Below are 16,937 nucleotides of genomic sequence, written 5' to 3'. Positions count from 1 at the left end.
CCCAGAGTGCCTAAAACACAGGTTTTCATAAATATATGCTTATGCATACCTCAAAAGAATGTATGAGAGACAGATATATTTTAAGGGGAAAAAATGTTTACTTTGCCACTATTTAAACTTGAACACCAAGTTTTTGAAAACAATAATGTATTAATCCTTAAAAATGCTAATTTTTATCCTTTGACACCCACTATTTTCACTTCTCATAAACACATCCTCAAACTTACCTCAAACAAGCGTAAATCAGCAGGAACTCTGTCCCCAACAGAAAGGCAAACCGTATCACCTGGAACCAAGTCTCGGGCAAGTGTATGCTCTAATTTTCCTTCACGCACACTGTAACATGAAACAGAAAAATTACCATGGTTTTTAGAGGAAAAAAAAAGCCAAGCCACTGATGTTTGTGTGCTCTTATTAATAAAAAACCTCAAATGATAGAAAAATCATTGGGAAAACTGACTAGTCGTTTAAGGGTAAAACATGAAAATCAAAGAAACCTTCTTAAATCATGTGGATCTATTTCATTACCCTGCTCAGAACAGTGCTCAGCAGCACATACAATAAACTGTTGAATAAAGCTATGTTTCAAGAATATCAAAATTAGAACTTTAAACAGTGCAATTTTGCTATACTGATCAAAACAAGAATTTTTCATGTCAGATTAATCATTTCTTCCTTATGTTTAGTCAAAGCTGGGGCTGCAAAGGATATTGTACTAGTCACACTCAATTTCTATTCTTAAAGGGGTGGAAATCTCTTTCAGAAAAAAAGGATCATACCAGTGGCATTCTGGTGGCACAAGTTTACTCAATTCTTCAAGAGATTTTTCTGAACGATATTCCTATGTAAAGAAAAAAAAAGCAGGACTTAATATTCATAAAAATGCTTATAAAGAAATGCAAATATGTATGTACCTATAAGCATATCCCATCCAGACTTAAATATCTCAACCGTTTATTTAAAATTTCTCCCAATTCTTATCTTTTACTTGACTTGTGCTTATATTCTTTAAAAATGTCCCATATTAACATTATACCAATCAAACAATTCTGATAATTAACTACTGCCAATTTTACATTTTAATATTCAGGGTGTAAACCTAAGGTTATTTGTTATTTAGAAGAAACTGAAAACGGATTTGTATGTCCAAAGAATCATTAAAAAGTTAAGATCAGTGACGCTTATAATTAAGATAATTTTACACTTGGTATGCAATGACCGAAGAAATCACAAATGATTATCTATATGTACCATTAACAGATGCATATGCTACCTGCAGTGGTTTAAAGAAAAAGTTTTGTTTACAAAAAACAGAGGATAAACAAGGAGTGAGATGTAACTGACCCCAAAATGATGGACTCTCTTCCCAACTCCTTTAATCATATGAAAGGGACTAGTAATTAGTCCATGTTTTCATTAGTACTTTTTTTTTAGTTGTAGACAGACACTCTACCTTCGTTTTATTTATTTATTTTTATGTGATGCTGAGAATGGAACCCAGTGTCTCACACGTGCTAGGCAAGCACTCTACCACTGAGCTACAACCACAGCCCTTCCGTTAGTACTCTTGCTTCATGAAACATCCCTGTTACTTTTGGGCTCTTGTCTGCACTAAGCACACCAACCTTTTGACCTAAGGTTAAAAGGCAGAGAGATAATAGCAGGAATGAAAGGTGAGGAATATTTTGAAATGGCTACAGTGCTAGTACTAGCCATAATTTCACATTCATCACACACTTAAAATGAAAATGCAAAGCTGTATGAAAATTACAAATCCCAACCCCATACACAAAGGATGGTAAAGAATTTTAAAGTTTTAACCAAAAATTCCACAAAAGGCCAGAAAACACTCACCAATCCTAAATCCCAGTAATAAATCACACAGACACTACCAATCTTTATTTGTCTTTTCAAAGTTATATAAAGACAGTATCATTATAATGACCATAAAAAACAATTAAGTCATTTGTATGGCCAAGAAGGAATAAAATAGTGTAGGGAGGTGGGATTAGAAAGAGATAGAAGGGTAAGCAAATATACAAAAAGAATATAAAAAGCACTCTTATCCTAAGCACAGATTAAAAGTACTAAAGTGATAAAACATTGTTTTGTGATACATTTTTGAAAGGAGTTTTCTGACAAAGCATTATGGTTGGTTCGACTGAATATAAAAATATCTTGTGAGAAAGTTCTTTCAATTTCTGAATACAGAATTTTTTGTTGGGTTCAAAGATGTTTAGGGGAAACGAGTTACATGTATGTAAGAAACTAGACCTAATAATTTGAAACTGGGCTTTTTATAATGTTTTGTCCTTTTTTTGAGATTTCTTTTTTACCCCAAATGCAGATTGCAGAATCACGTCAGTTACACATCCACAATTTTACATAATGCCCTATTAGTAATTGTTGTATTCTGCTACCTTTCCTATCCCCTACTATCCCCCCTCCTCTTCCCTCACATCTTCTCTCTCTACCCCATCTACTGTAATTCATTTCTCTCCTTGTTTATTTTCCCATTCCCCTCACAACCTCTTATATGTAATTTTGTATAGCACTGAGGGTCTCCCTTCATTTCCATGCAATTTCCCTTTTCTCTCCCTTTCCTTCCCATCTCATGTCTCTGTTTAATGTTAATCTTTTCTTCCTGCTCTTCCTCCCTGCTCTGTTCATAGTTGTTCTCATTATATCAAAGAAGACATTTGGTATTTGTTCTTTAGGGATTGGCTAGCTTCACTAAGCATAATCTGCTCTAGTGCCATCCATTTCCCTGCAAATTCCATGATTTTGTCATTTTTAAGTGCTGCGTAATATTCCATGGTGTATAAATGCCACATTTTTTTAATCCATTCATCTATTGAAGGGCATCTGGGTTGGTTCCACAGTCTAGCTATTGTGAATTGTGCTGCTATGAACATCGATGTGGCAGAATCCCTGTAGCATGCTCTTTTAAGGTCTTCAGGGAATAGTCTGAGAAGGGCAATAGCAGGGTCAAATGGTGGTTCCATTCCCAGCTTTCCCAGGAATCTCCATACTGCTTTCCATATTGGCCGCACCAATTTGCAGTCCCACCAGCAATGTACAAGTGTACCCTTTTCTCCACACCCTCGCCAGCACTTGTTGTTGTTTGACTTCATAGTGGCTGCCAATCTTACTGGAGTGAGTTGGTATCTTAGGGTGGTTTTGATTTGCATTTCTCTGACTGCTAGAGATGGTGAGCATTTTTTCATGTACTTGTTGATTGATTGTATGTCCTCCTCTGAGAAGAGTCTGTTCAGGTCCTTGGCCCATTTGTTGATTGGGTTATTTGTTATCTTATTGTCTAATTTTTTGAGTTCTTTGTATACTCTGGATATTAGGGCTCTATCAGAAGTGTGAGGAGTACAAATTTGTTCCCAGGATGTAGGCTCCCTATTTACCTCTCTTATTGTTTCTCTTGCCGAGAAAAAACTTTTTAGTTTAAGTAAGTCCCATTTGTTGATTCTTGTTATTAACTCTTGTGCTATGGGTGTCCTATTAAGGAATTTGGAGCCCGAGCCCACAATATGTAGATCGGAGCCAACTTTTTCTTCTATCAGACGCAGAGTCTCTGATTTAATATCAAGCTCCTTGATCCATTTTGAGTTAACTTTTGTGCATGGCGAGAGAAAGGGATTCAGTTTCATTTTGTTGCATATGGATTTCCAGTTTTCCCAACACCATTTGTTGAAGATGCTATCCTTCCTCCATTGCATGCTTAGCCCCTTTATCAAATATAAGATAGTTGTAACTTTGTGGATTAGTCTCTGTGTCCTCTATTCTATACCATTGGTCCACCCGCCTGTTTTGGTACCAGTACCATGCTGTTTTTGTCACTATTGCTCTGTAGTATAGTTTGAAATCTGGTATCGCTATACCGCCTGATTCACACTTCCTGCTTAGAATTGCTTTTGCTATTCTGGGTCTTTTATTTTTCCATATGAATTTCATGATTGCTTTATCTATTTCTACAAGAAATGCCATTGGGATTTTGATTGGCTTTTTTTTGAGATTTCTATCAAATGAACCCATCATAGAATACTTAGCAGTTTTAGCCACTGCATTTAAAGTAAATAACAGAATATCTCTTTGTAAAATTCCATACCAACTATGTTACAACTGCAATTTTGCAGGATATTTTGAGGATAGGGGCTTTTTATTTCCAAAGAAGACAAAAGGTCTTCTATTATAGAGTGGTAATATTTGTAGGAATTCTTCTGAAGAAGGGCATTTCATACATCCAACACATTATTAAAGATGCAAGAAGTTTCATTTACTGGCACAATGGGTCATATCTCTCACTTGGCCAAATGAATAGTTGCCCTGAATGATACCTAGACTGGAATAACCTAAGCTAGACTAGCCAACTTCACCTGCCCCAAAGCAACATACATGTATTCTAAGCAAGAAGATTCTCCCCCAAAAGAATGGCCTAATGAAGTTCAAAAACTTGCAAATAATCTGATTCCAACTAACTCTCTATACTAAGATATTATAAAACAAATAATTTACTGTTACAGACTGTCTAAGAGACTGAGACAGTGACAGGGAATATACCCAGGGAATAAACTGTAGATGTGAAGATAATCACAATCACTCAAAATATAGCATTAGGAATCAAAACAACATTCACTTCATGATGATAAACAGTATTACGTAAATATTCTACTCTTATTTACCCTATATTAGTTAAAACTGAGAATTATCAAGAGTCGGAAATGTTATTCTAAAATCTACAAAACCTGAAGACATTTAAGCAAACATAAAATCAAACCTACATTTCTGTTTATGCCTATACGAAATTCTGGTATCATCTCTACATTATTCATAATAGTTTTTTAGCTGCTTCTCATATTTCTTTAATGTTTCAATGGCTATGCAGAGTAAGAGGTCTGATCCAAATCAGAACATCCCTTGAAGAATGGAATATTAAAGTGTGGGGGAGGGGGGTCACCAACTGTTTTAGAAGCATTTTAATTATCAAAAAAAGTTCAAATAAAATAAGATTAGAAAATAAATTCAGTAAATAAAAGGGAAAAACTGTGCTCAAGGAATCAATCACAGAAATCCACTAAATTTTCTTCAGATGATACTTGAGAAGTTGACCATTTAATTCTGCACTCTTTGCTTCATCTAGTCTTTATTAGATACTGAAACATAAGAGTATTATAAAACCATAAACCCTGGCCTGATTTTTTAATTAGAAAATTGTTTTAAATTATTGCTGGATTGTATTTATATTACTGTGCTCTTTTGCTCCCAACTGCTTTAACCATTCTTAAGACTACCAAATTAAAAAGCAGATTTTTTTCATCTCACTACCTATACCAAAGAAATACCTTAGTCTCATGAACTTCCTTGAAGAATTCTTTATATCTGAATTACTTCAAATACAAAAAGTAAACTGTTGGACAGGAACTTTCACCATCAACAACTATAAATATTACCATAAGCGTCTTTAATTTTATAACTAACATCATTTTTACATTGGCAAAATAGATTACTCACTCACCTGAACAAAGGCAACTGTAACAACAATAAGTATTGCCTAAACAAAACAAAGAAAAAACCTTTTAAATCAGACACTGTCATTAACTATATGCAGTCCCAAGATAACATATTTTAAATACTTATGTCAGATGGAGAAGAAATCACAGCTTTGAAGCCTGATGGGGAAACAATCAAACAATGGCTTGCCATCCCCCCAAAAAGCTTCTCAAACTTTTTGATCTTAGAACCCCTTTAGGCTCACACAAACTGAGGACCTGCTTGTTTATGTGGGTTTTATTTCCTATTTTAATACTTTTACAATTACTCGGTATTACTTTCTACTTATTAATTTGTTTTTAAAATTTTTTTATGTCAACACAACTTTTTTTCTGAAAAATGTATTTTCTAAACAATTGTAAGAAGAGTGGCAGATTCATTCATTCATTCAGTAGTACTGGATCTTGCACATCCTAGGAAAATATTTAATCCACTATACCTCAGGTCAAATTTTTCTATATTTAATATCTGACTTAATTATTGTTATTCAATCTGCTGCAATATACTGTTCAGGCAGAAGCAGCAGAATGAGAGGATTTTTAAAAGAAAATATAGGAAAAAAATCAAGTCTCAGAAAACAGATGGAAAAGGGAGGAATATTTTAATAGCTATTCCAGATGACTATGGATATTCTTCTTAGCTACTATGGCCTAAAACTTCATAGGCACCACTTAAAGGTAATTTGAAATGCAGAATTTAAAACCACAACAAGACACATTCCTTAACCTACTATGTCAAAATTCATCAATCAATCTTGAATTTTTTTTTAATATTTTTTAGTTGTAAATGGACACAATACCTTAAGTTTATGTATTTGTTTATTTTTTTTTAAATGCAATGCTGGGGAACAAACCTAATGCCTCACACATGTTAGGCAAGTGCTCTACCACTGAGCCACGAACTCAGCCCTCAATCTTGCATTTTTAATCTTTTTTTTGGTGGGGGGGAATACTGGGGATTGAATCCAGGAGTGTTCTACCACTTGTCGATATTGTTACATTACCAGCCTTTTTTAGTTTTATTTTGAGACAGGGTCTCACTAAGTTGCCCAGGCTGGCCTCAAACTTGCAATCCTCCTGCCTCAGTCTTCCAAGTCACTGGGATTATAAGCATATACCAACATACCCAGCTTCTATCAAACTTTTACCCTGCAAATATTCTAAATGTTGATTCATTTCCTAATAATTTTAAAACTACACATATTTGTTGAAATCAATGCAATCTCATTAGTCTAATGTTTTAGAAAGCTATTTGAATTTATTTGAACACTGAATAAAACTTATCAGAATTTTTAATTATTGTTTGAAAGCCTGAATTTTATCATTAACAATGTTATCCTTTCAAGTAAAAAACTAGTCCACTTCACATTGCCCTTTCCTTTGACCATCATACTTCAATACACAACAGTGTTTAATCACACTTCCCATTTCATTACACATATGTTCAAACAAGGTATATAATCAAGGGTCAAGATGTAATAAAATTAATTTTTACTGCTCTATCAAAAACATTCTTAAGAGAAATAATGAAACAATATTTTCATTATTTGGGAACTCTGATTTATGCTAACAAGACTCTAAAAGTTTTATATGCTATTATTTTTGTGCCATTGATAACAAAAGTCTACAGTAAAAAGAAAAATAATGCTTTAGTGTTATTAAAATAGTTTCAATCTCACATAGCCCTGGAACAAAACTCTGGAACTTCTGGGTATCCAAAAGCATTAGTTCAAGAAATACAGTTCCGCATTAATATCACTACATTCTTAAGCATACCACATATGCTTTAATAAATGCTTGAACTTACTAAAAGTTTTTATACTGCAATAAAACATGGTACAAGAAAAAAATTATTCAATCAAAGCTATAATAACCCAGCTGAAAATAATAAAATTGTATACAGTAAACATAGTGTGCAATGTTAAAAAATGTTTTTAATTCCAAAGGTCAGGCTTTAGTTTGTAATTAGTACAAATAGCTTCAACTGAAAAGTAAAAGGAATTTTATATTTAACTGGAAAATTATTATGCACTATTTCATACCTATTATTAAATAATTTTCAGAGGTGCCAATCACAGACCTTTAAACAATACTGAAGATTACTACAACTGCCAGGCACAGTGGCACATGCCTATAATCCCAAATCAGGGTTGAGATAGGAGGATCACTTGAGCCCACAAGTTCAAGGACATCTGGACAACACAGTGAGAGCCCATCTCAAAAATGAACAAAAATGACTAATACAATTAAAAGTAGATTCATATATTAACTAAAAAACCTGAAAGTTTTAATTCATTTCAAAAAAAATTTTACACAGTTAACAAATTAAAATGTGTTTTTTCTTACCACAGTGATACTGACGGCATCATCAAACTGATGCATTAAGACACTGATGACTGCAGAAGCCAGAAGCAGCATAATAAGGGGATTTTTAAACTGAAAGTAAAAACAAATAGCAATTCAACACTGTTTTTACACAAATGATAGTTTTGTACTATCTCAGCAAAGGCTCAAAAGGACATGATTTGAAAAATATGAGAATATACATTTGGTTTATTTTATATGTTTTCAATTACTCATAAAAGGAAGGAAGCTATATTTAATTACATATAAAAGCTTCACAGTGGCTCCTTTTCAGAAAGAGAAAATATCAACATTTAAAACAAAGAATTCCCAATTTCTTATACCATACATGTATTTTAGCATTATATTAATTTAATAAATAAAGCTGTTCTGAATTTCTACTGCATCTAGAAAAAGCTGAGTCCAATTTTTAAGCTAAAGATTTAGGATAAACACAAGTTAGAACACCTAAATCATGTGATTTAAACATTCCTCAAATAGGTAAATTTGTGTAGATAACAATGCTGTGGTTGACGCACATGCCACAGGTATAACCCCCAGAGATGGCCAGGAAAAGACACTAAGATCCACTTCACAAAAGAAAATGAGGATTTTCCTCAAGGCTAGTTTTCTTTTATTTGACAGAAACAGAACCATATCATAACCAATCCAATTAGGCAGCACTTAAAAGGCCAACTAACAGAACCACCCCAAATTCTTCCAGTTAGACTTACTCCTTAATGTTTTTCCTATGCTAAAGTGATACATCACTGTCAAAGTTGCAAAATAAATGTGTTACAAAGAGTCTTGCCAGCAAAGAGTCCCAGGCCCTAGATATCACAGTTTATGAATACAGAAGCCACAGCTCCATTGCTGTGGTTTCAATACTACTTCACCAGAGACTCACAAAAGGAACTTGTAACAAATGCCAATAATGCCCAGGTTCACACCAGACCAATTAAATTAGAATTGCAAGGCACTGGATCCAGCATCAGATTTTTTTAAACAATCTCTAATTGAGTCCAGGGAGTAAGGTAGGGGTGGGGCAAACATCACTGCTCTAGCAAAATAAAATTACAACTGCAATATAGTTAAGGTCTGACAAACCACGACCCAATGCAATTCCTGTCACCTGTGTGGCAACTTAATCATCACCCAGATTCATCACCTTGTGAAATGGAACTTTATATCAAGGAATTTGTAATAAGGATTAATTACAAATGTACTATGTAAACCATAAAACTCTATTCAAAATGTAGCTGTTAACCATCACATTTTAAAAGCAATGCCCATGGTCTTTTCTACCCTGCTAAAAAGACTGTGCCATAGTACTAATTAAGCATACCACTTGGTAGGCTGTAGACACCAGACAGATGTTTACGGAACCACAAATTCAGAGTTCTGTGAAAGGAGTTAAGAGTCACCCAGTACTTTATGATTAACAACTGATATTTTCTGTTAATTGTTGTTTATGCTTATATGTGTACTGTTTAATTTTCACAGAAATCCCAAGAGACAGGCTCTTTAGCTTTAGTAACAAGAAAAAATAAAAATCATTCAAAGCATTTCCAGAGTAAACTATGTTAATACTTTCTGAAGTTTTACATAAGATGAAACTATGGTAAATATGAGAATACAATTATGTAAAGTAAAAAATATTCCATAAAATAAGACACATACACAAATATCTTTCAATCCCTAAAATTTCGATTTTGCCACTTTAGACAAACTCACATGCAAAGTTAAGACTGATAAATCTGTGCTCTTTATCAAGCAAGACCCTTTAGAAAAGTTAAACATAAATCTTCTTAAAAAAGAACCTACTAGAAGGGGCAGGGGAGAAATGTGCTGGTTAAAGGCATTGAATTTTTCTTTACTAAAAAGAACTTATTTGTTTAGCAAACCATCCCCGCTAGTTAAAGTTTTTACATAAACATAATTGTTATTAAAAAAATCCTATAATGTCTTTCCTAAAAGATTAGAATAATAATATTATTATAAATAGCTTACTATCTACACAGGTTATAGCCTTTTATAACAGAGGTTAAAGAAGATTATACAGTTGGTAAGAAACTAAGATCTAATTTATACCCAGGCACTTAAGAGTTTAAATTGCTGAACTTAAATAATTTTCTAAACTGGCCATGATTGCCTTAAAAATTATTAGCATTCCTACAATTAAAATAGTACATGTTCAATATCTGCAAAGGAAATTACAGCCAACAAGATCATCTTTGTGTGATCTATTAGTATAGAAAATGTTACCCTTTAAAAGTTATAAACTAAAAATTACAGAAATTCCAGCCTAACAGTAAATGCTAACATATTGAAATTATTAGAGAAAAATGTTTTTTAAAATTTATTTTCTTTCTCCATAAATAACCTCACAAAAGTAAACAACTACATTTTTTAAAAAATCCACATAAATTAACACAGAGGAGAAACAAAGTATCTTACCTGAGAAATATACTTCTTCCATAGTGGTTCATCTTCACTGATATCAAACTCATTCCAGCCATGGAAGGCTCGCCTATGACTAACCTCGCATTTGTTTAGACCATTCTGAAGATCAGCCTATTCAATTTTATATACAAAAGTTATCAAAAATGTTAGCACAGAACAAAAGAAGAAAAACATAAAAGACTACACAGTGTATGAACACATCTACAGGAAGTTTACAATTATGAAATCTAATGTATGATTACAAAAAGCTTCTCAGTAGTTACCTGGAGATAATCAACTCCAAAGAGACATGTGGAAGTCTTTTTTTTTTTTTTAATATTCTTTAGTTATACATGGACACAATATTTTTATTTATTTATTTTTAGGTGATGCTGAGGATTGAACCCAGTGCCTTGCATATGCAACGCAAGCACTCTGCCACTGAGCCACAGCCACAGCCCCTGTGGGAGCCTTTTGGAGTGATAAAATGTTCCGTTTAATTGTGGTATCAGTCACATTTTCAAAAGGCAAACTGTACATTTAAAATCAGTGCATTGCATTTTATGTAAATTATACCTCAATAAAATTGATTTTCAAAAACTGTAAGCAACAAGATAGGAGTTTAACAAACTCATTTTTATAATCAGAAAGAGATAATACAAACAGTCCCTACTACATCCTAACCAGCTTTTTTATTTTTAATGTTGTTTACAATAAAAATAAAATTATTTTCCAAAAGAATATTTAGACGTTATAAATGCCTGCCTCATTCTCCAAGTCTATCAAAACCCTAAGGTTAATATTACTTTTTGTTCTTGGATTGTACAATTATTTTAGGCTGGAAATTTGTACTTCTTAATTTAAGGTAATTAAGATGAACTTATTCATGGGACATTATAATATCATCTATGATAATACCATATAAATCCTTCAGTTACTATGTCATGTTTTCTATGGTACCTATTATTAAAAAAATGAAACTTCCTGCAGCCTAAAATAACTAGCTGCCCTGACAGAAAGCTTTAAAATAGAGATCAATAATCAAGACTTTCAAAACTTAAACATACTTAAAGTATAAATAAATAAAAAACTCAAAAAATAGATAACAGGACTGAGGCTATATAACTCTGTGCAGAATGCTTGACTATCAAGTATAAACACCCGGGTTAAATCCCTACCATTGCCAAAAAAAGAAAAAAAGCAATGTTTTTAATGCTACAAACAAAATGTGAATGTCTGAAGGAAAAGTTAAAAGCACTCTTTTCTTCATGTATCAATAGATGTGCTTTTTAAAACTAGAAAAGAAAAAATTACATAAGCAATTAAATTTTATTTTCAACTCTGAACTTGCACTTAGCTTTTATTTCACCTTAGAAAACCCTTAAAAAAAAAAAAGATAGACTCTATAAACACTATGTTACTAATTAAATTGATTATTTTCCTAATCCAACTAGTGCTTACACAGCACGAGTAGTTTCTGGCTGGCAATGCTAGTGATCTAGAGCTGCAATGTCATAATCAGGTAGCCAGTAACCACAGTACAGTTATATAAAAGAATTAAATTTAGTTCCTCTATCACAGGAGTCAAGTTTCAAGTCATATAGTCATGGTTAATTCAGTCAAGTTTAAACACATTACAAGCTCAACAGTTACCATACTGTCAGCACAAAACAGTATTTCTATCATTGAAAAAACTTATATTGGGCAGCACTGATTGATAAAGCCTAAAAGACTGATTTCACACTATCTATTCCCTTTCTCCCACCAACCACTTACTTGGAGAATGCTTGCAACTTCACTCACTGGTAATTCACTTGCTTTTTTTGATGTCAATACAGGAATCATTGTCTCATTTTCACCATTAGGTATTTTTTGAAAACGTGCAACCTAGGAAATAAAAACCAAAGGAAAAATAGTTGAATACATTAAAACAACTGTAATGCAATCCAGAATAATAAATGAAAATCGAAAATAACTCATTTTCCACAGTTAAAAAAATATTCTCAGACAAATGAGCACTGAGTCCTAATAAAACACCTTCATATTAACCACAGCCTATTTTTCTTGAAAGTATATTTGAAAACTTAAGCCACCAGTGCCAGCTAAAACTCAAAATCTTTACATTAAAAAGATGCTATTTCTCCAAAAACAAAAAAGAGTAAAAATAGATGTCCCATCTATCAGATCCTGATAATTACACATAATCATAATCCTCTAAACTCATTACGTTTAACACAAGGAACAAGGACCAGCTAAGCTCTCTCCATTTTAATTATTCCCCTTGATCAGCTCTACCCTTTTCTGCCCAGAATGGACGCCCAGCTACTCTTCCAAAGCACCAGGACAGCAAGTCAGATTAAAGAGCTATTCCCAAACTAGAAAGAAAATGAGAAGAAAAAAGACCAGACAAGCAGAGGATGCACAGGTGAGTGAAGGGGTAATGTGCAGAGTACATCACAAGAAAGGCAGTAACGAGATTACTGACTTGACCAACTTTCTTAGCAAATACCTAGTTCACACAATTCTAGAAACAAATGCCCAATTCAGACTTGTCTTTGGTCCTAAGCTGAGATTTCTTATACACAAAAAGTTTTGAGTAGGCTGGAGAAAGGGGAAAACCTCTCCACTACTGAAACTCTGGAGAAAAAAAGCACCTCAGTTGCTACACATCCACTTGATTAAAAGAAGACTGAAACTAAAGTGATCATCTTACTATCCAGATCCAAATTTTAAGCTTTCAGATGAAATGTTTTCAAACTGAGATAATCAACATTTTTAGAATAAAATTTTTAAATAACACTTCTTTATGTCAACAAATGAGATCAAATAATAATTTAAGATTCAGGACAGAGGCCTGTATGCAAAAAGAATCTCAATTTACTGCAAAAAAAAAATAGTATATAGCTGAGGGAGAAAAGTATTTCTTCTGGGTGATCAAATTACTGGAGCCAAAGACAAGTTTTCTAATCTCATGTATTTAAAAAAAGCATTGTTAAATGTTTTAAATATCTTGAAACAAAGAGCAACAGATTTTTTTTCCACTTTTATTAAGGAGATATTAACGACTAAAAATACTGAGGAAATTATAGATTACCTTTCTTTCATGCAAGGTCTTAAAATTATAAGACTTAAGAGAAAAATTGGGAAATTTATAAAACTTGCACATGTTTAGAGGCATTAAAATGCCCTTATTTCAAATCTATGAAACAAGCTAAGCCAGAGAAAAGGAATTCACTGAACATTTCTAAGTTAAATACTCAAGAAAATTTAATAACAATGAGAATTAAACCAGATGACATTTCATCTTGTAAGATTGTGAAGCAAATAATGGAGCTGGATTGTAGCTCAGAGGTAGAAGCGCTCACCTAGCATGTGTGAGGCGCTGGGTTCCATCCTCAGCACCATAAATAATTAAATAAACAAACGAACAAATAAATAAAATAGTTATGTGCTCAATTACAACTAAAAATTTTTTTTTTCAAAAGATAGTAAGGCAAATAAAAAGATCAAATGTTTATACTGCCTGCAGTGACAATGGCATTTAATAAAGATCTTGTACTTTAAGGTTCCTGAAAATCATTTACTTACATAGCAAATAGGGATAATAGTGCCTAAATAGAATTTACTGGGGATTAGGTTCACTAATGTAGCATTTGACCCACAAGCAATAACTGCTCATCTGATAGTTACTTTTTTCCTAAGAACTAGTTAATAGTTATAGTATATACTCAATAATATAACTAGCTCAAGTAGGTCATCACAGAACTAAATCAAGGGAATTCAGATATTCAGATATTATAAAATTTTTTTTATTTAAACATACTTCTATCATTCAGATATTGACTAAAGGTGTAGCTCAGTGGTAGACAGTATGCCTAATATGTGCAAGGCCCTGGGTTGGATCTCTAACTCATGCACACAAAAAGAGAGAGAGAGAGAGAGAGAGAGAGAGAGAGAGAGAGAGAGAGAGAGAGAGAGAGAGAGAGAGAGGAAAAAATAAGAAAAATTGCTAACTCTGGTACCAAATATGCCTATTCATAAAATTTTCAAGTACCCTTTGTGTGGTTGGCACATAGATATGGTCTATATTTGATCATAATTTATATAAAATCCTTTAGAGCCATTTTATGGACACAAAAGTGCTAAAAAATCTCAAGGAGGAAATGAGATTATTTCATTTCATCTTGCTCTACAGGAGCATGTTGTTAACTCTCTAAATATGTTTTGAGATGCTCTCCAACTGTAACTCTACCTATTGCCTCAAGTGTGTTTTTCAGTTGCTTACCTCTCCTGCACTTATAAACAAAATCATAAAGTCCTGCACAGAATGCCAGATCACACTGAACTTTGTCATTCTAAGTGAGTAAAGTGAAAAAAAGAGCAGAAATGTATTCATAAATACAAGGATGCAGTGAGCAACAAGACAGGTAGGGATTCTGATGAAGGACACAAAAGCTCCCCAAATGAATGGAATTATTTTACAAGCCTGCTTACCCAAGAGGAGCCAGACACAAAAGAGGAACATCAAGCAGATATTGGCCCAAAGAAGCAACAATTTCTGGGAGCTCACTGAGTAAAGACAACAGCAGACCCTTTGACAATGAAAAAAAGATTGCCATTTTTTTAGCTGTTAGTTGTTATTTATATTCATATGCAGGCAAAGATGACCTGTGAGTCTCTGAGGAATGGGACTTTTTTCATGATGAACTGGAAGGCTTTTTTATTCGGATCTATAGCAACTTTGCATGAATTGTTAGCTGGTGTGCTGAGCCTCAAGATGGTAGCTATCATCTGGTGGTGTGGCAGTGGCCGTTTCTCTGCTAAGAAAGCCTATCAATTCCAGGTGCAGTCAGAGGGCTGGGGAATACAGCTCAAGTGGCCAAGTGTTCCTGGTTTCAAGCCCAATACCAGAAAAAACAAAAAATAAAATAAACAAAACACTGGCCCTGCTTTAGGAATAATGGGTAAAAACACTGGACATGCCAAGTAGCTCAGACTTACAAAATAGATCCTTGCATTTTATGGTGAAATCTGCACATCTGTGTTTGTTTTATTTTTTGGTTTTGTTTGTTTCAGGGTTTTCTGTTTTTTTCTACAGTACCAGGGACTGAACCCAAGGGTGCTGAGCTACATCCCAAGCCCTTTTTATATTTTACTTTGAGACAGGGTTCTCAATTGTGAGGCTGGCCTCAAACTTGCAATCCTCCTGCCCACGTCCTGAGCTGCTGGGATTAAAAGTGTGTGCCACTGCCACCCTGTAACATCTGTTTTTTTGTTTTCTACTTTGTAATCCCCAATGTGCACTTATTCATCCCTTCTTTCACTGCATCCAAATAATACTACTGGGTAACCAGAAACAAGGTCATATGTGTTGAGATGTTAACTATATTTTTTATAATAGGAAAGTTGTGAAACAATACATACAGAAGAACACAGGCATAAAATAAATAGGAATTGGAAGATAACTCCCAAAGGTTGACAGACTTGATGTGTGTGTGTGTTTGTGTGTGTGTGAGAGAGAGAGATAAGCTTCTTATCTCTGCACAGATACACTGTTCTTAGCTTTGTTGGAAAACCATAGTTTGGCATTTTCAAACTTGTATGACAGATCTTCAAGGACAAAGCAGTACACTGGTAGTTCCTAATACAAAGCAATGTTAACTCTATCTTTACAATAAAGAAATGGAGGTAAGCCACAGATGTTAAATCTTGTTATCCCATATGTTAAAATGAATTGTTTTAAATAAAGAGTTGTATATAATGTTTTATGTAATCTCCTAACCTTTCCAACCCAGGCACTTTTTGAAAAACCTCTGTCCTCATCAGGGGGATTTTGTCATCAGGTTTTGTTGTCTGTTTTTGTGGGCATTAGCATCATTCTACCACTAAACTTTGCAGAGAGATACATGTTATCCAAAAGTCTAAGGTGTTTATTAAAGTGGATTAAATTGTCTGAATTAAAGGTCATGCTTTTAAATTAAATAAGAAAGAGCAACTTCAATAGATGAATGGATAAAGAAACTGGCATATATACACAATGGAATATTATTCGGTCATAAAGAAGAACGAAATTATGGCATTTGCCAATAAATGGATGAAACTGAAGACTACCATGCTAAGTGAAATAAGCCAATCCCAAAACATCAAAGGCAGAATGTTCTCTCTGATATGCATATACTGACTAACAACAGGGGGTGGGGTTCACCCAGTCAGACAGGGGGAGAGGGGTGAGAATGGGAAAGTCAATAGAATGAATCAGACATAACTTTCCTATGTTCATATGAGTATGAAGATATGACCAGTATAACTCCACATCATGTACAACCACAAAAATGATTAACCATACTCCATGTATGTATGATATGTCAAAATGCATTCTACTATTATGTATAACTAAAAAGAACAGATGAAAATAAGGGGGGGGATCCTTAAATTGTTAGAAGAATTATTTGGTCAGAAATTTGCAAACATTTTGTTGATCTATTTCCTGAAGACAACTTTGGGATGCTCCTGATGTGTTCATCTATAGTATAATTTCCTGGACCCCATCCATTCTTTAAGAAAAAAATAAGTAATTGTTGCAAAGGTCTC

The 16,937-nt window shown here is 33.6% G+C and overlaps 1 protein-coding gene across 5 annotated transcripts in view; it reads right to left on the bottom strand.

The window, feature by feature from the left end:
- Positions 1 to 16,937, bottom strand: part of Atp2c1 (ATPase secretory pathway Ca2+ transporting 1) — a 134,525-nt gene that overhangs the window by 61,177 nt on the left and 56,411 nt on the right. For all 5 annotated transcript variants that reach the window (XM_005327001.5, XM_078043296.1, XM_078043297.1 and 2 more), the window contains 6 exons: positions 12,123 to 12,233; positions 10,362 to 10,478; positions 7,908 to 7,997; positions 5,528 to 5,563; positions 780 to 841; positions 228 to 336 (listed from right to left, as the gene is read on the bottom strand). In XM_005327001.5, the coding sequence (XP_005327058.2) occupies positions 228 to 336; positions 780 to 841; positions 5,528 to 5,563; positions 7,908 to 7,997; positions 10,362 to 10,478; positions 12,123 to 12,233 (525 nt within the window). The remainder of the gene's footprint in view (positions 1 to 227; positions 337 to 779; positions 842 to 5,527; positions 5,564 to 7,907; positions 7,998 to 10,361; positions 10,479 to 12,122; positions 12,234 to 16,937) is intronic.

The sequence above is a fragment of the Ictidomys tridecemlineatus genome, chromosome 3, assembly GCF_052094955.1.
Source record: "Ictidomys tridecemlineatus isolate mIctTri1 chromosome 3, mIctTri1.hap1, whole genome shotgun sequence".
Taxonomy (NCBI): Eukaryota; Metazoa; Chordata; class Mammalia; order Rodentia; family Sciuridae; genus Ictidomys; species Ictidomys tridecemlineatus.
The sequence above is the reverse complement of the archived record's forward strand: the minus strand, read 5'-3'. Positions and strand labels throughout refer to the sequence as shown.